General features: G+C 44.7%; 1 protein-coding gene across 1 annotated transcript; it reads left to right on the plus strand.

The window, feature by feature from the left end:
* The first annotated feature begins 5,866 nt into the window (after nucleotides 1-5,866).
* On the plus strand, nucleotides 5,867-19,292 carry LOC137331747 (protein ANKUB1-like). The gene is made up of 6 exons (XM_067995731.1): nucleotides 5,867-5,956; nucleotides 6,098-6,241; nucleotides 7,979-8,195; nucleotides 11,241-11,355; nucleotides 12,686-13,591; nucleotides 19,208-19,292. Exons 1-6 carry the CDS (start codon nucleotides 5,867-5,869, stop codon nucleotides 19,290-19,292), a joined length of 1,557 nt encoding a protein of 518 aa, XP_067851832.1.
* The last annotated feature ends 586 nt before the right edge of the window (nucleotides 19,293-19,878 follow it).

Raw genomic sequence — 19,878 nt, forward strand, 5'->3', positions numbered from 1 at the left:
AGATTGATATTTCAGTGTAGTGCTGGTGATGCCAACTTTTGGAAGCCCTATCCTAGTGGATGTGAATGTTCCCATGGCACTATTTGAAGAAGAGTAGGGAGTCCTCCTGCTGTGCTGGCCAACATGCATTCCTCCACCAACAGCAGAATAACTGATCATTCATCTCGTTGCTGTTTCTGGGTCCTTTGTGCAAATTGACTGCCATGTTTGCCTACTAAACAGCAGTAACTACATTTCAAAAGTAATTTGTTGGCTGTGAAGTGCATTGGACTGTCCTGAGGATTTGATACGGGCTCCATAAATGCAAGACTTTTTTGTATATTTTAATTGTGCAGAACTGGAGAGGAGATTCTAATTGTACTGAAAGGTGCACAGCCATTACCATTTATCATGCTTTCACACCAGAAACATTGGCAGGGATGGCCAAAGGGAAAAACAGAGCTATTATGCGTGTGACAGATAACTAAGCCTGATTGCAATCTGTGTTTGCTGTTTCACCTTGGATCTGCCGGGGGGCCAAACCTTGGAACTGGACATCTGCCAAATTGCCCATAGCCATTAATTCCCTTTAGCAATGTTCCTTTCTGTCATACAGTTGCATTCATGAATATTTTACATTTGTGTTTCATTTCATTATTGCATTCTTAACTAAATTTTTGAAATCCTTTATTAAAATGTCAGTGCAACGTACAAGTGTTGGTCATGAACTTCATTCAATCTCTTGCTAATGTCGAATTTCACATTATGCAATATCCAGGCTACCATCCAGGCTACCATAGCGACTCAAACTGCAGTTACTCATTAGGCACATTCTTTATCCATTCTTAGGAGGGCTTGTTTGATTTGGCTTGTCTGGATATAAGAGGTTCACTTCTGCTGCTTTTGGTTTAAAGCGCATTTCAATAGCAAATGTTGTCCTGCAATGAAAAGGGAGGGGTTTTCCATTGCAGTTTAAGGGACAGCACTAGCTGCATGATTAAATAGGAAAACATGATGTGAGTATAGGGTCTTGTTCGACCCGAAGCTGAGCTTCAAACATCAAATCCTATCCATCACCAAGGCATATATCAGGGCAAAGGGAGAGGAGATAAGGAGAGGGATAAGAGGGCGAGAGGGATCAGAGGGAGGGGAATGGGGGAGAGGGGTGGGAGGAGACAGGGGAGGAGGACAGGAATGGGGAGAGGAAAGGCCAGCCATCAAACTCACTTAGCGGGGGGGGGGGGGTGGGAGGGAGGAGGAACGCTGCAAAAATCACTACATGGGGGAGGTGGGGGGGGAGGGGTTTGGTGACACAATAAACATACTGAGCCGGGGAGGAGGGGAAATAAGTGGCACACTAACCTTACTTAGCGAGGAGTGGCAGTCTAACTCTCAAAACTCTTCACTTGGCTCCTGGTTTTGCTCCCGGCACAATAGATGCAAGCCCTGCTCTAGATGTCACCACAGATGATACTTTTCTTATTGGTCTACAGGGATTACTTTCCTTCAGATAATTTTCAGCATTCCTACATTACAACAGTGACTACTCTTCAAAAAGTACATCATTGGCTGTAAAGCGCTTTGGGATGCCTTTGAGATTGTGATAAGTGCTGTATAAATGCAAGTTCTTTCATTTTTTTTACTAATCTTAATCTAATTTTGAATCCTCTTTGTTGCTTATCACTTCACTAAGGTCCAGCTCATTCTCCTCAAAACTGCTTTCACTTAAAGCAGCAACAACTGGTTCTTTCTTAGAAGCTGATGTACCCAATGCTGTAACTATGCCATCTGGTGCAGATACTGTATTATGTGTTCAGGCAAATGATAGTTGATGTGAAAAGGATGGAATCATTTAAGAAATAATTGCATGCCACAATGGGAGGACTGTAGGGTCCTTTTAGCTGGATGATCTAAGATGAATATCCTTCTTCAACAACAACAACTTGCATTTATATAGCGCCTTTAACATAGTAAAAACATCCCAAGGTGCTTCACAGGAGCGTTTATCAAACAAAATTTGACACCGAGCTACATAAAGAGATATTAGGACAGGTGACCGAAAGCTTGGTCAAAGAGATAGGCTTTAAGGAGCAACTTAAAGGAGGAGAGAGAGGTAGAGATGCGGAGGGATTTAGGGAGGGAACTCCCGAGCTTAGGGCCTAGGCAGCTGAAGGCCTGGCCGCCAATGGTGGGAGTGAAGGAAATCGGGATGCGCAAGACGCCAGAATTGGAGGAGCGCCGAGATCTTGGAGGGTTGTAGGGCTGGAGAAGGTTACAGAGATAGGGAGGGGTGAGGCCATGGAGGATTTTGAACACAAGGATGAGAACTTTCAAATCGAGGCATTGCCAGACCAGGAGCCAATATTAATTCATATTTATCTTGTGATTCTGTGGTAGAACACAGCTAGATGCAGAGTAAAGCTCCTTCTGCCCCTACAACACATCACAACCCAATCTCAAAAGAGCACTTTCTACTTTACCAATGTGGTGTTTTTCCATTTCACACACCAACCAATCTTAGGCCTCTCTGGATGACATTGCCATTTAGTGCTAAATTGGCATAGTAGTTATTTGCTAACAATAAAATGTTTTAAAAGTTCCTAGGTGGTCTAAAAAGCTATCTAGAAACTTCTTAAGTTTTGTTTTACACCAGTTGGAATTATACTCAACTCTATAAATAGGATTAAACATTAGTACAATGAACTTTGCAATGAGATGAAGGTTAAAACCTTTGTCGAAAACAATTCAGTTATGTGCATTAAAGAAATATTATTTATTTAACAAAAATGTCTTCTTACCATCTTTAATTTCCCAAACACCATTGAATGGCAGTCAAGAGGGAGGAAAGAAAGAAAGTCTTGCATTTATATAGCACTTTCATGGGGCTCGATTTTAGCACCCGCGATCGGGTGCATTGGTGGCGGGGGGGCTGCGAAAATCGGGGATTCCCGGGGCGGGTTGGGAGTCCCGCTCCAACCTGCCCACTTCTGGGTCTCCCACTGACGCGCTGACATGCGCGCGCAGCCCCCACATGTGGGACTCCCGCCAGCAATTAAAGCCGGCTGGGTGCCACTTAAAGTAATTGAACAGGTACTTCAGGTTGTTTACAGACCTGATTGACCTGTTATTTTAGCAGGGATGGGATTTTGCAACTGACTGGGACTGTTTCCTGTACTGGGGTAAACACTCCCAGTTCAAATGGACCTGTTGCAGCCTTCAGCCTGTGGCAGCTGCAAAGGTCCATTTGACAGGTTGAGGGGGGGGGAGATCCTCAATCATTGCAGGAGGCCACTCTGTCACTTTGGACAAAGTTTGGCCTCCACCACCCTCCTCCTAACAATAAAATTCACAAACTTGCACACTTACCCCGGTGTCCAGACACATGTACCTACCTTGCGGACCCCCTCAGATGTACATCTTCCGGATGGGGGCCGCCGTAGCTGCAGTCATGACCTCCTCGGAGGGCGAACAGCATCACTAGCCTAGCTGGCCATGCCGTCCACCTCTGACACGTGGAGCTCAACAACACAGTGCTGTGACACATCCACCTGCACAGCAGGAGGGAGGGCAACCGCAGAGAGGGATGCGTCGCAGAGGGCACTACCCTCACCACAGGGTCCACAGACCAAGGCTCAGCTTCCTGGACCTCTCTGAGCAGCAGTGCACACGGAGGCTCAGAGTCACTCGACATGTAGTCGTGGACATCTGCAGCCTCCTTCATGCCGAGCTGCTCCCTGCTGGCCCGAGCACCATCTTTTTACCTGCCGCTGTCAAATTCACCACTGCCCTCAACAACTTCTCCTCCGCATCCTTCCAGGGTGCCACCGGGGACATCGCCGACGTCTCTCAGTCATCTGCACAAAAGAGCCCTGCAAATACACCTACACCCACTCTGCAGTGACACAATGGGTGGCATCAGTTGTGGGTCTTCATTGTGATCCTCAGGAAAGGGCATTATTGCACAAACCAGAAAAGATTCGCAAAGACGTGGCAGTAGTGGTGCCAATATAATATGTAATGTGAGTTGATCAGAAATCAAAAATAAGTAAAAACCATGACAAACCCTCAAACACCCTTGTGCATCCCCTTCATGCTCACGACACGTTTGCCTTACGCTTCCTACTACACATATGTGATGCATGCCCTGTGGCTGCAGCACAGGTAGTGGCAGGTTGAGTGAGGCTGACTGTGAAAGAGATGCATGAGAGGGTGAGTATGAGATAGAGCCATGAGATTGTATGAGGATTGGGTTGAGTGGTAGTGGTGGGATGAGTACTGGCGAGGTGAGTAAGTGCAGGTAAGATGAGGATGAGGTTTGAGTGGGTGTGAGGAGTGATGTGACAGAGTAGTGTTGGCAGTGCAGAAGAAGATGTGGGGTGGGGGCGGTGATGTGGCAGACGGAGTGTAGGGGAATGAGTAAGTGTACTCACTTTGGCTGACCTACTGAGGTCATTGGAGCGCCTCCTGCACTGTATGCAGGTGGGCGATATGTTGGTGGTGCAGGTGACCTCCTCTACCACCTTGAGCCAGGCCTTCTTGGTGGCAGAGGCAGGCTGCTTCCTCCCGCCTGCCGGAAGGAAGATCTCTGTCCTCCCCCTCCTCCTCACCCCATCCAATAAGAGCTGGAGTGAGGCATCATTAAGCCTGGGAGCAGCCTTCCCCCTGGGCTGCTCCATGCTGTAATTTTTCCTATTTCTTGCAGCATCAGTCAGTGGAGGACTGCCCCTTTAAAGAGGGCTCCTCCAGATGACAGAACTTACTGCGCATGCGCAGTCTGCCTGCCACGCAGCTTAGCAGCAGGGAACCTGGAAGAACAGGTAAGTGGATCCAATCAGCCTGCGATTGCGTGCGGGGCAGACTGATTTCACCGGGCGCGTTACCCACGCGCCCAATCTACGCCCCCGCCGCAAACCCGCCGCCATGGTAATATCGGGCCCATGATCTCAGGACTTTCCATAGCTCTTTCCTACCAATGAAGCACTTTTGAAGTGTTGTCACTGTTCTAATGTAACAAAAGTGGCAGCCAATTTGCATACAGCAAGGTCCCACAAACAGCAATGTGACAATAGATAATGTAACTAGGCACCTTAAGCTGCACAAAAGTGACCAAGACTGACATGGTCATTGACTTATTTTTGATTGTTATTTCCCTCCCTGTGGTTGAATGCTAAAAATTTGCTCCCCATCTCTCCAATAATAGCCCAACCAGGATAGACAAGTTGAGAGAAAAGTTGGCTTGTTCTGCGTTTTATGCTCCTGTGAAGCGCTTTGAGACATTTTACGACTTTAAAGGCAATATATAAATGCAAGTTGTTGTTGGTCTTGTCATCACAGGCCCACTCTCACAAACCTATCAGTCCCATTGCACAGTGCCCGGATACACTGCCATCAGACTGACTTGGTGTATATTTTTTTAAGGTAATGCCTATTTTATCACTGATGCTATGTACACTCTGCAGAATAATTAATAGCTTGTGCTTACGTTGTGTCAAGTATTATTCTTACTCAGTTCATCATTGCTCTGATATTTGAAAGTGGTACAGTGACTCTTTTGTGAACTTTGTGGACACAGGACCTTTAAAGCAAGTTCCCACATGCCCTCATTAATCAGCAGTTTGTCACGGTGATGAAAGGAGGGTGGAAATGTTTGCTCAAACCCCATGGAACACAAGAATAGTCACAATCCTAGTGATCGAAACCTTGTCCAGCAGCAATGTTGCTGGGGTCTGTGAATTGCTGGCCTGATCTCTGATGTGTGCCTGTCTGACCATGAGAGACAATTGCATGCACTGCTTATCTACATGTATCTATATGTAAATGGACTCAGTAGATCAGATTCTGCTGATCTGTGTAATCGATCTGATTGGGAGAAGGTGCTTCAGAAAACATGAAGATCTTCATTGCTTTCGAGTCCTTTTGCGAACCTTTTGATATTTTGCAGGAGCAGACAGTCTTATCTGTAAAGCTGATGATAAAGGTAAGAAAGGCAAGTCTAGCTAGTGAGAAAGAAGTTTAATGACACTTAGTAGCCACACTTTTGAAAGACTGTATATACTGAGCAATCACTCTTTTCTTGTGCCGTTTTTAAAACTTCTTGTTCCCCCCCTCTTTTTTTAAGCATCATTTTCGCCTCTCCCTGTCAGATGACAAACAGGGACGTAGATTTTTAGAGCTGACTTATGCAGGAGCAGTGTTGGAAGACGACTGGGTGCTCGCTGATGTGAGAATAACCTCCTGTTCAACTGTCAAATGTCTCCTCAAGGTAAAAGCTAAAATAGCTGTGGTTGTAATTGTGCACTCATTACCTACTGTGGAAGAAGATGAAGTCACACCAGCAGTAAGACTGAACCACGGGGTAGCAGAGCACCAGAAAGTCTACAAGGTCAAAAAGCCAGTGTTTCTGGCTGGACAAAAGAAAGTCCACCCCCCTACATCCACCCTCCACCACCCCTCGGCCTCCCCATCACTCTCCCCTCCCGCCTCCCAGTCACAGCTGCTGTTTTCCTATTTAATGATGTAAATGCTTATGACTGTCAGTGTTCACTGGCGAGGTTCACACACAGTGGGGTCGATTTTGAAATCTTTGTGTGCAGAGTGCTCCTGTAGTAGCTGGTGACCCTGCAATGCTAGGTGACATGAATAATAGTGTTGGCCTTTGGGCAGATTTAGCTTATTGGACGGGAGTGGGACAGAAGTTGGACATGACTGTTAATGCAGTTAAGCAGGGATTGTTCAGCTCAAGTGCACTTTAATGAGCTACTGCTGAAGAGCTCTGGCTGCGGGCTGGTGTTGAAGCCGTCTTGCTTGTTAACTGTCCTCTGTTTCATCAGTGTAATTCCCTCCTCATGTGAAGGCCTTCATCCAATGGTGGCGCCATATGATGTCCCTGTTGCAAAGCAAAGTTATGCAGCATACGGCAAACCACTTTCATATAGGTTTCATATATCGAAACCTTGTCCAGCAGCAATGTTGCTGGGTTCTGTGAATTGCTGGCCTGACCTCTGATGTGTGCCTGTCTGACCATGAGAGACAATTGCATGCACTGCTTATCTACATGTATCTATATGTAAATGGACTCAGTAGATCATATAGGACACTCTTTCTCGGGACCCTAATTTCTGAGAATTCAGTTTTAGTTAGCAGGTCATTAATTACGGAGAAAAACAAGCCTTCGCCTATTAAAAGAGGAATTTCACCCCTCCCTCCCGACGTCCACACACATGGGGGTAGTTCTTCAACTTGCCGCCTGGACGTAAAACTGGTGTTGCGGATTGGCCACCCGTTATAGAAACCCCCACCCCCGATTATAATTTCCAAATGGAAATGATAATTGAGAGGTTTCTATTGAAGGCGACCGATCTGCAAAGTCAGTTTTATTCCCGGCCGGCAAGCTGAAAATCCACCCTCATGGACCTCTGGCAGGAATCACTGGATAGCAATCAGGAGTTTTCCCTATTTCCTGGCCCAGTGATACTGTAGCCAATTGTTGACCTCCTCCTAATTGCCTAAATCAACATGGACTAAGGGGTTGGAGAGTGGACTTTTCTGGTCAGTATAGCTCGTGTATGGCTACATCACATGGCATTTACACCCTGAATCACCAAGGAGCCCAATCACCTATTTAAGGTTGAATTCATGATATCTGGTAAAATGTTGGCCAAATCTGACTGGAGTAAAATCTAGTTGCTTCTCTCAGTTTTTCTTTTGTCTATGGTTATTTTTAAAATTGTTTTTGTTTATATTAAGTTGCTGAATAGATTATTCAGTGGATTGTGGTTCAAAGTTCTGTAAATTAGTTAGTTTTAATCTAACAAATTGCTAGAAATATTGACCTCAGCATTCCATTCTGGGCAAAACAATCCTATATTTATCAGAATTGAACTATATCGAATGAATATGTAAATGCAGGATAAATTCAGTGCGAGCACCAGTCTAAATATATTTATTTTCCTGTTGAAGAATATATTGTCTAAAAGAAATACAACTTTTCCCAATGTAGGAGGAGGACAAACCTCTTCTATATGTGTTTAATGCCCTGACAAGGCAAACAGTTCCCATCATGGAGAAACCCCAGTTCTTAACTGCAACTGTAGCTGAACTCAAGAATTTGGTGTCACTGAAATCAGGACTTCCTGTTAGCACTTTCCGCCTGAGCACTCGAGGGGGGACAGAACTGTACAACTGCAACAAAATGGATGATTATCAACTGGACCTAGGTAAGAGTTGAACAAGATAAGGTTTAAATATATTGATATAGGGCATCAAATGGTGGGGACAGGAAGTCATGATAAGTGCTGCAAGCGAGGTTGATCAAACTGGTGGTATATGATCGAGAAGATTGAAAGAACTTGCATTTATATAGTGCCCTATACATCCCAAAGTACTTTACAACCAATGGATTACTTTTTGAAGTGAAGAAACTGTTGTTACGTAGGCAGACGCAGCAGCCAATTTGCATAGACAAGGTAACACAAACAGAACATGAATGAATAATTGGATAACCTGTTTATGGTTGAGGGAAGAATGTTGACCAAGACACTGGTCCTTTTCAAATAGTGAGCAGGAAGACGGGGCCTACCTGAAAATGCAGCAATCCCTGAGTATTACACTGAAGCATCAGCCTAGATTACATGCTCAAGTCATAGTTCAACCCACAACCTTCTAACTCAAGAGGCAAGAATGCTACCAACTGAGCCAAGTTAGCACAAGGTCAGGATCTGACTATTTAAACTATTAATATTGCAGCACAGGAGGAATCCTTCACTTTCTCCCTCCAAGGCAGACTGTTGTTTCTCATTTGAGTTTTCTTTTAGCTGACTCCAGCTCCTGTATTTTGTGGAAAGAAATAACTTAATGGTTTGGGTGCTGTTAAAGTGGTGACACGCTGCTCTGCCTTGTGTATTTCCGCCTTTGAGCTCTGCGTTGAATCTGTGTTAATACCTGGATTTCAATAAAACAGATTGGGAGTGGGAATTTTTTGCACTATGCCCACTTCAACTATGAAAATCAACCAGCAGTACAATGATAAATTTTGTCCTTCCAAACTTGGCTTGTGTCTGGAGAGTGATCTGAGCTTTCTAGCATGAAATACTGGCCGTCACCAATCTGTCACTGGTGGTGACAGTAGTGGGAACAATTTAAATTCATTAATACAGAATTTCAATCAACATTAAATATTGACTTAAGTGTGATTTTTTTCCAGTAGCGTATTGCTGTATAAACCAATGATAACACTGGATATGAACTAAGAAACAAACCTATACAGAGCTCGAGTGCTTCATTGCAGTGGCCTGAAATTCCATTGAACTTGTCAGAAATCAACAACAAATTATTTAGAACAATAGACCCAAAGAAATTTACAGCACAGAAGGAGACCATTCAGTCCATCATGTCTGTGCCAGCTTTTTGCTAGAGCAATCAAAAACTAATCTCACTGCTCTGCTCTCTTCCCATTTCCTTGTATCTTCCTCTGCTTCAAATATTTATTCACTTTTCCCTTAAAGGGTACAATGGTCCCTGCCTCAACAACTCTCAGTGGCAAAGGCGTTCCATGCCCCAACAACTCTCTGTTTGTGACAACATCACAATTGTAAATACCTCATGTGGGACTGTCATCATTTATTGGAAGGAATGACGTTATACAATTGGCCTCAAAGGAAGAGAAAAATTAACCAGGTTCCCGCTCCTGACCACTATCCCAGTCAACCCTGCCTGAAGCTACACATGCACAAACATTAGGCAAGGAAAGAACTATAGCTCAGCTGTGATGCCTTCCATCAAAAGTAACACACAAACATGGCCATTTGGGCAAGATACAGGAAGGTTGCAGCAGATGTAGAATGATAGCTCACGAAAGGTAAGCCCCTTTAGAAAATGTGGGGAGAAAGTGGAAAAAAATTGGGGAAAAAAAGGGACTCATCAAAAATAACACTGAGAACCCCAGCAGTTTTCTTGGGTAATATTACCACGGACCAGCTGGGCTGGTGAATGAAATGATAAATCTTGGTCATTAAAACTGAAACACACAACTCTTGTCAGCAAATTTTATTGATCCAATAAGTCAATTGGTAAATTAACTGTGTAACTGAGCCAAAGAGATCAGTAGATCCTAGGTTTGATTTCTGGTCTGTGCTGACTTAACTGATCTCTGCTGGAGTGACAGTGAAAGCTTTACAATAGGACTTTGGGCTAGGGAGGTGATTATTCAGTCGGGGCATTTTATTGTTATCTAGTGGCCCCTTTAGAAAGAAAGAATAAAGACTTAGAGCAGAGAAGGTTAAGGGGAGACCTAATAGAGGTATTCAAAATTATGAGGCGTTTTGATAGAGCAAGTAGGGGAGAAACTGTTTCCCCTGACAAGTGTTGTACAGGGCTATGGGGAAAGAGCAGGGGAATGGGACTAATTGGATAGCTTTTTCAAAGAGCGGGCACAGGCACGATGGGCCAAATGGCCTCCTCCTTTGCTGTACCTGCTATGATACTTGTATTTATATAACACCTTTCACATCCTCAGGATAACCCAAAGTGCTTCGCAGCCAATGTTGTTAAATAGGCAAAAGCAGCTACCAATTTGCACACAGCAAGGACCCACAAACAGCAATGAGACAAATAATCATATTTTGGGATAACGGTGAGTCAGGACTATTCCCCTACCCTTCTTCAAATAGTGCCATTGGATCATTTACACCCACTTGAACAAGCAGACAGAGCCTTGCTTGAACATCTCATTTAAGGGACAGCACCCCCAATAATGCAGGAACCCCTCATGTGCTTAAATGCTGCAGTGAGGCTTGTACCCATGACCCTCATGACTCAGCTGCAAGAGTTCTACCACTGGGTCAATCTGACACTAGTGTATATGTGTGAACATTGGGTAAGGCTAGGATCAGGTCTAACTGCAATGCCCCGACAATCAAATAGTTTCTCAATGCTAACGCTCTAGGCTCACACGTGAAAAATGGCCATTTGAACTAGGTACTAGTGTACGCATGGAACTGTACCCCAGCAGGAATCAATGCCTCTGGAAGCGGGCAGTGATGTTGACTTCCCTGTTCTTATTGAATAATTTATGCACACGCTATCACTTTGTAAAAGCCATACATTTCAGTGTTTAAGGTACTAAAACCAGTCAATGGCAAATTAGTCACTACACAGCAACTTCATGTGAATAGAGTCCATGAGTGTAGCTCCACCATTGTCTCAATTGTCAGTGATGCTGTGTTGTTTTAACTTATCTTGGATGCCATTTGTAACTCTGGCAGGAAGCACGCTTCGTCTGGACATTTGGGATGGATGGAAAGAGTACCTGACAGGATGCCTACTGGGGCACAAACATATCATCCAGCGCTATCTGTCTGAAGAGGAACATGTAGCAAAGTAAGTTCATTATTATGGGTTACTTACTGTAGATGAAACTGGAGGAAAGTGTTTCTGAATGTTGTATAAAAATGATAGGAAAAAGAAAGAACTTGCATTTATATAGCACCTTTATTGACTGCAGGGCGTCCCGAAGCACTGAACAGCCAATGAAGTACTTTTTGTGCAGTTACTGTTGTAATGTAGGAAACGTGGCAGCCAATTTGCACACAGCAAGCTCCCACAAACAGTAATGTGATATTGACTAGATAATGTTTTTTTTAGTAATGTTGGTTGAGGGATAACTTTTGACCATGACACCAGGGAAAACTCCCCTGCTCTTCTTTGAAATAGTGCCATGGGATTTTTTACGTCCACCTAAAGGGCAGGCAGGGCCTCAGTTTAACGTCTCGTCCAAAAGACGGCACCCCCAACCGTGCAGCACTGCCTCAGTCAGTACTGCACTGGAGTGTCAGCGTAGATTTTACACTCAAGTCTCTGGAGTGGAACTTGAACCCGCAACCTTCTGACTCAGAGGCGAGAGTGCTAGCAACTGAGCTGATTTGGCTGATATAACTAGAATATATTTGAGAATATAATACTGTACTATACACTCAAATATAATCTAGCCATTTTCATATATTCTGCCTTTGGTTGAGCAGAAGGGAGTCAACACAGGGTTACATTTTATGACCATAGCACTGCTGCTAAGTGGAAGTAACACTACAGCGGGGATGCTAATGGTGTGCTAAAATAGCAGCGTAATTTAATCCCCCATCAGCATAGTGCTAGAATTAGGTGCCATCATTAAAGCTGTTCCTTTTGTTTCTAAATGTATTGCCCAGTGCGGAATTGAGCCATACAGGCCTGGAAGATCAGTGGTTCATTCCCCTGGTATGTGCTGAGTGGTCTCAGTGGGACTGACGTCAGTGATGATGGGACTTGGTGTCACAGCCCCTGGGTTACGGAAGGGAAATATCATCCTGTTCTTCATCACCATCCAATGACTCATGGGCTATTTTGCGTCCACCTGAAATGGCAGATGAGGCCTCGGTTTAATGCCTCATCAGAAAGACGGCACCTCCAACACTGGGAACTGTTGCTCTTCTTCAAAATAGTGTCATGGCATCTTTTACGTCCACCTGAGAGGGCAGACGGGGCCTCAGTTTAACGTCTCGTCTGAAAGACAGCCTCCGACAGTGCAGTACTCCCTCAGTACTGCACTGGGAGAGTTACCCTGGATTTGTGCTCAAGTCTCTGGAGTGGGACTTGAACCCACAACCTTCTGACTCAGAGGCGAGAGTGAGCCACGGCTGACACACTCACTGTAAAATCTATTTCATGTTTCCAGGTTCCAGCAGCGAGTGGCGCTCCATATGGCTGCCTACTTTGGCCACCTGGACCTTGCCGGCTGGATGCTAAAGCAAGGCGTGCGAGCTGACCAGCCAGTCGGCATTCACCCTTATCGGGAGTGGTGCCAGGAGACCGATCATCCCAATGTTAACAAGTGCCCGGTTCACGCGGGCGCAGAGGCTGGACAACTCCTGTTGCTGAAAGCATTGGTAAATAACAATGCCCTGTGCCTGGAGTGCAGGAATCCACAAGGACAGACCCCGCTGAAGATCTGTATAAAGCATGGGCACAAGGACTGCGTCTTGTACCTTATCACAAAAGTATGGTCTGTGGTTTCGTTTCCAGGGCTCTCCTTCCCAGTCCGTATTTACATCAAGATAAAGCAATGGCTCTATAAGGTTCAAGGACGTGTGCGGTCCAAGAAGACCATGACCTACAAAACCCGAGTTGGGGACACCGTTCTGGTGGACGGTTTCACCGAAATTAAAATGACTTCCAGGCCCAAGGTGAAAGGGGCGAGAAAGGACAGCCGCGGTTTAAGACCCACATTGCCAGCATTAACCTATCGGGTGCCAGTCAAGAGACACAAGCCGGCTCCCTGGGATTCCAAGCGGCAGAGCCGAGGTTCGGCATGTCTGAAGCTACCAGCTGTGGAACGGAAGCAATGGAGTCAAGGTGAAGGGGCAGCGGGCACGGTCCCCAAACAAAAGGACGATGGGGACAAAAATAAGTGGAAAGTTAAAGTTCCCCTCCCGCCAATCCGCAGGGACACAAACCCACGGCCTCAGTTTTTTTATTCGACACCAAATGCGGCGGGACTTCTGACATCCTCACTGCAATCGTTTTCTGCACACAGCGGCAGAACGCCAAGAGAGAATGCCATTTACTGCTTGGCGCTGGCAAGGTGCTGTATTTTTAATCACACTTTTAACCTAATTTGTGTTTGTTTGCTTGCTCTTTCTATCCTCTTCTTACAGTCTCACTTGCACCCATTGGACAATTGTAGCCAGGAAACCAGATACAGAAGACAAGTGGGTACATTTGCGTGAAGTACAAAGCAGGAATTCAGTTGAAGGGCTCAGATGATGTCATTGTCTTTTTAAAAATATATTTTTATTGACCAACTAAGAGGATGGGCCAAGGTCTACAGTACAAGACATCACCAAAGTTGAAAACAGTATATAGATGGAGTAAGTGAGGAGGTAGTGATCAGATGATACCAGGTTGGGTTTTCAAAGCCTGATGATTTTTAAAAAATTAATTCTCGAGTTTATGGGCGTCACTAGCAAGGCCGGCATTTATTGCCCATCCCTAGATGCCCTTGAGAAGGTGGTGGTGAGCTTTCTTCTTGAACCACTGCAGTCCATGTGGTGAAGGTACTCCCACAATTCTGTTAGGTATGGAATTCCAGGATTTTGACCCAGTGAGGATGAAGGAACGGCCAATATATATTTTTTTATTTTTAAATTTTTTTTATTCGTTCACGGGATGTGGGCGTCGCTGGTAAGGCTGGCATGGTGTGGGATTTGGAGGGCAACCGAGAGAGGATTGCAGGAAGAAGGAAAGACTGAAGGAGGCAAGGAGTACAGTGCTATTGAGTCCTTGGGAAAGAGAGGGTCTTAGTATGAGATTGTATGGCTAGTCTTGATTTCAACGTGAGGTGTTTAAAATTTGTTGGAAACTTGTCCATTTAAATGAATGGATGGAAAGTCAGGCGGGCTCCCTTACAGGTGATGTGCTGCTCCCTGCAAGATTTCCCTGCGCTCTCTGTGCTTGGGCAATCCAATAGTCAAAGACATGAGAACAGAAAAATCTGCCCTAATATGTTTGTTCTGAAACCCAAAATTAGATTACTGTTTTAAATTCACCAAGAACCATCAGTTATTATTTATAATAATATTTACAGTGTGGTGATTTTTATTTCATTATTTTTCTTACCGTTGCAGTGACCCTCTGCTTTATTTTGCCATTTCAAAATTCAGCACGATTTCACAGTACAATATGAGTTGAATCGTGCCTGTGCCAGCTCTTTGAAAGAACTATCCAATTAGTCCCACTCCCTGCTCTTTCCCCATAGCCTTGCAATTTTTCCCTTTTCAAGTATATATCCACTTCCCTTTTGAAAGTTATTATTGAATCTGCTTCCACCGTCCTTTCAGGCAGCGCATTCCAGATCATAACTACTCGCTGCGTAAAAAAAAATTCTCCTCATCTCCCCCGCTCCCCACCCTGGTTCTTTTGCCAATTATCTTAAATCTGTGTCCTCTGGTTACCGACCCTCCTGCCAGTGGAAACATTTTCTCCTTATTTACTCTATCAAAACCCCTCATAAGTATGATCCTGTTACTTTGACAGTTGGCTGCAGAGAAGTTTAATACTGTGCCAGTATGTAAGAGGGAATAGCAGAAGGGTGGTGGTGAGTAACAAGGCAGTAATTTAAATACCACGGTTCTGGCAGTGTTTGCAATCCACAAGAATGAAGTCCAAGCAGTTTTTGAACATCAGAACCATGAAATTCCATTACTGACTTTCCAGGCATTTGTTGTTCTTTATTGTTATGGTAAATTTTCCAAGGCTCATCGGGGGCCATTTTGACTTTGTGCGATCGTGTAAAGCGGGTGATAGCGAATCGGCAGCCTGTTTTACATCTCTTCCCATTTTTATTTCCATTGAAGTCAACAGGCCATCTGCTCTGGTGGTTACCTTCCAGGTGACGAAGTTGAAAATTACTCCCAATGACAACATTAACAAGCCTGAATTCATTTGATACTTGATTAGAACCTATAAATAAGAGTGCGAGGACAAGTTAATAAAGCTGGGAAACAGCATATGGGATCCCAGGCGCATAGAGTGCAAAAGCATAGAGGTAGTGCTAAAACTATACAAATTGTTGGTTAGGCCACAATTAGAATATTGTGCCTAGGTTTTGGCAATTCTACTCTAGAAAGGATGTCATGGCCATGAAGAGGATACAGAAGATATTTTCTGAGCTAATACCAGAGATGGCAGACTTTACTTATGAGGAGAGACGAGAGGCTCTTTTTCCTGTGTTTGCTGTGCCCAAGCAATCTTATAACCCCAGGTGCAGGAACAGGAGCATCTACCTGCTATAACTCACTACTGCAGAGCACCAGTGCACCAATGCACTGTGCCTTCAGATATAACATCTTAATTACAGTACAGTATGTAATATGGCTGTGTTTAGCGACACCACCTGGTGTAATTAACAAGATTTGTAGTTGCACCACCAGGAAGTGAGAGGACAATAATCATCCCAACACTTTGCCTGGACTGTGTAATCTGATGTAGTCAACACTACCAAATGGGACTGTACAAGGGGCCCAACTCTGGGGCTGTTCCATTACAATTTTTACCAATGCCTTCAGGAGAGACCCCCTGTGTGCAGAGAGAGAATAAAACTGAGGAACGTCATGTGCATGAGCGTCATCGGCCTGGAGGCGGTGTCAATATTCACTCTGATGTAATATACACTTTACAATGCACTATGTTCCTGCTGTTGGCGGTGTTACTGAATTTGTTGCAATCATTCTTGTCAGTGTTTCAAATAAGCTGTTAAACCAAAGCCCTGCCTATTTGTTCTGGTGATTCAGGTGGGTGGTAAAGATGCCATGGCACTTTTTGAAGAATAGAGTTTTTCTGGTGTCTGGCCAGCATTCCTATCTCCCTATGCTTTTTGTAGAGTTGGTTAGGAAAGGAATGTAAACCAGATGTAAAGAAAGAAAGACCTTTTTTTATTCATTGGATGTGGGCAAAATTTATTTAAATTACTGCCTTGTTACTCACTACCACCCTTCTGCTATTCCCTCTTACATACTGGCAAGGCCAGTATTTATTGCCCATCCCTAATTGCCCTTGAGAAGGTGGTGGTGAGCCGCCTTCTTGAACCGCTGCAGTCAGTGCTGTTAGGTAGGGAGTTCCAGGATTTTGACCCAGCGACGATGAAGGAACGGCAATATATTTCCAAGTCAGGATGGTGTGTGACTTGGAGCAGAACGTGCAGGTGGTGTTGTTCCCATGCGCCTGCTGCCCTTGTCCTTCTAGGTGGTAGAGGTCACAGGTTTGGGAGGTGCTGTCGAAGAAGCCTTCGTGAGTTGCTGCAGTGCATCCTGTGGATGGTACACACATGCAGCCATGGTGCGTCGGTGGTGGAGGGAGTGAATGGGATACCAATCAAGCAGGCTACTTTGTCCTGGATGGTGTTGAGCTTCTTGAGTGTTGTTGGGAGCTGCACTCATCCAGGCAAGTGGAGAGTATTCCATCACGCTCCTGACCTGTGCCTTGTAGATGCTGGAAAGGTTTTGGGGAGTCAGGAGGTGAGTCACTCGCCACAGAATACCCAGCATCTGGCATTTATATAGTGCCTTTCATGACCTCAGAATGTCCCAAAGCACTTTACAACCGATGAAATATTTTTGAATTGTAATCACTGTTGTAATGTAGGAAACATGGCAGCCAATTTGTACACAGCAAGGTCCCACAAACAGCAATGTGATAATGATTAGATAACCTGTTTTTGGTGATGTTGGTAGAGGGATAAATATTGGCCAGGACACTGGGAAGAACTCCCCTGCTCTGCTTCGAAATAGTATCGTGGGATCTTCTACGTCCATATGAGAGGGCTGACGGGCCTCAGTTTAATGTCTCATCCGAGAGATGGCACCTCCAACAGTGCAGCACTCCCTCAGCACTGCACTGGAACATTACCCTAGATTTTGTGCTGAAGTCTCTGGGACTTGAACCCACAACCTTTAGCCTCAGAGATGAGAGTGCTACCACTGAGCCACAGCTGTTACTAGAAGAATATCCTGCACATCTTTGAACAGTGCCATGGGATCTTTACTAGGCAGACAAGGCCTCAAAGGACATCACCTCTGACTTTGGAGCATCCCTTCAGTACTGCACTGGAGTGTGAGCTCGGATTATATGCTTACAACCTTTTGATTTAGAGGCGATATTGCCACCAACTGAGTCAAACTGAGATAAAGCTTGCACTGTATGCTTGATTTCCATTTATTTTGCATGTGACGCAGATCACTTTCACAATAGCTTTGGAAATGTAAAACCAGCAAAATTACGGATGTCATTTATGGGGAAACCTAAACCATTAAACCTAATGGGAAGTGTGTATTTCACTGTCACTAATAGGATAGTTGGTAGAAGCTAGAGGCAACTGCCTATGTCTATTTAAAAGGAAACTTCAAGATGCAAACAGGAGGGTTGGTAACGAGAGGACATGATTTAAGTTAAATGGCAAAAGAACCTATATTTATAAGTGACTTGGATGTAGGAATAGAGAGCTGTATATCCAAGTTTGCTGATGACACCAAGTTAGGTGGCACAGTAAATAGTGTAGATGGAAGCAGAAAGTTGCAAAGGGACATTGATAGATTAAGTGAGTGGGCAAAACTGTGACAGATGGAATTCAATGTGGGGAAATGTGAGAACATCCACATTGGACCTAAGAAAGATAGATGAGAATATTTTCTAAATGTTGAGAAGCTGGGAACTCTAGAGCAGAGAGATTTAGGGGTCCAAAAACAGAAATCACTAAAAGCTGGTGGACAGGTACAAAAAAGTAATTGAAAAGACTAATGGAATGTTGGCTTTTGTCATAAGGGGGTTGTAATACAAATGGGTGCAAGTTATGTTACAGTTAAAGAAAGCTCTGGTTAGACCATATTTAGAGTACATCGTTCAGTTCTCGGCATCACACCTTAGGAAGGATAGTGGCCTTGGAGGGGCTGCAGCGCAGATTCACCAGAATGATACCACGGCTAAAAAGGGTTTAAATTATGAGGACAGGTTGCATAGACTAGGCTTATAGTCCCTTGAGTATAGAAGATTAAAGGGTGATCTACTTGAGGTGTTTAAGATGTTCAAAGGAGTTGATAGAGTAGATAGATAGAAACTATTTCCTCTGTTGGGGGGAGTCCAAAACAAGGGGGCATAACTCATTGAGGGCCTAAGTAACAGGGTAAGCTGGATTACCCTTACAGTGTCAGCTGTGGCTTAGTGGTAACACTCTCGGCACTAAATCAGAAGGTTGTAGGTTCAAGTCCCACTCCAGAGACTTGAGCACATAATTCCAAGCTGACACTTTTGTGCGATATGGAGGGAGTGCTGCACTGTCAGAGGTGGCATCTCTCAGTTGAGACATTAAACTGAGACTCTGTCAACCTTCTCAGGCAGATGCAAAAGATCCCATGGCACTATTTCAAAGAAGAACAGGGGAGTTCTCCCCAGTGTCCTGTCCAATATTTATCCCTCAAACAATATCACTAAAACAGATTATCTGATCATTTATCTCATTGCTGTTTGTGGGAGCTTGCTGTGAGCAAATTGGCTTCCACATTTCCCAACATTACAACGGTGACTACACTTTAATAGTACTAGATTGGCTGTAAAGCGCTTTGGGACTTCCTGAGGTCATCACTATATAAATGCAAATCCTTTCCTTTATTTGCTCAAAGAACTGAACGAGCTTGTGTTTCATTTTCAGCGCATTTAAAGAGAAGCCTTGGCTGGAGCAACTCAGGATGGCAAGAAATCTGGCCAGAAGAACCGTGCAGAAGCCCATCTGCTGAGGATGGCAGCCCCACTCTGTGTTTTTATCAATATAAATGAGTATAGGGATATGCTAATTTATGTGATTTGATCCTTTTTGGGGGGGGGGAGGGCAGGGAATTTACTCTCAATATATTCTTTGTGTTTGTAAAACTGGATGCGGCCCTATACTTTTTAATTGCAATTTTTTTAAAAAGTGAAATTTGTGGTCGCTAGGGTGGTGGCCGTCACTGCCGGGCTTGAGGCATTTCCCTCCCTCCCTCCCCGCGTTTTAGCACCCAGCATCAGCACTGAGCAGCCACTCCCACTCCCCTACAGCCCCCTCCAACCCCCCACCCCGCCATTCCCCTTCCCACCCCCTCCCCCGCCATCCCACTCCCTCACCAACCCCACCACAAACCCCTCCCCCACACCCTCTCCCCCACCACCTCTGCGTCAGGCAAACCATGGGTTGGATGCAAGGTAAAGTTCTCTCTGGGATTCTCAAATCAGATGTAGATGACTACACAAGCTCCATTGCCCCCATTCCCCTTCCCTCATGCCCCAATTAATTGATTTTAATAGTCTTGTACTCACTTTCAAATCCCTCCAGAACCTCATCCCACG

The sequence above is a fragment of the Heptranchias perlo genome, chromosome 13 (assembly GCF_035084215.1).
Source record: "Heptranchias perlo isolate sHepPer1 chromosome 13, sHepPer1.hap1, whole genome shotgun sequence".
NCBI lineage: Eukaryota > Metazoa > Chordata > Chondrichthyes > Hexanchiformes > Hexanchidae > Heptranchias > Heptranchias perlo.

Coding starts and splice junctions, on each gene's coding strand:
- LOC137331747 (XM_067995731.1), top strand. CDS start 5,867: ATGAAGATCTTCATTGCTTTCGAGTCCTTTTGCGAACCTTTTGATATT. Junction 5,957..6,097: donor CTGTAAAGCTGATGATAAAG/GTAAGAAAGGCA, acceptor TCTTTTTTTAAG/CATCATTTTCGCCTCTCCCT. Junction 11,356..12,685: donor GAAGAGGAACATGTAGCAAA/GTAAGTTCATTA, acceptor TCATGTTTCCAG/GTTCCAGCAGCGAGTGGCGC.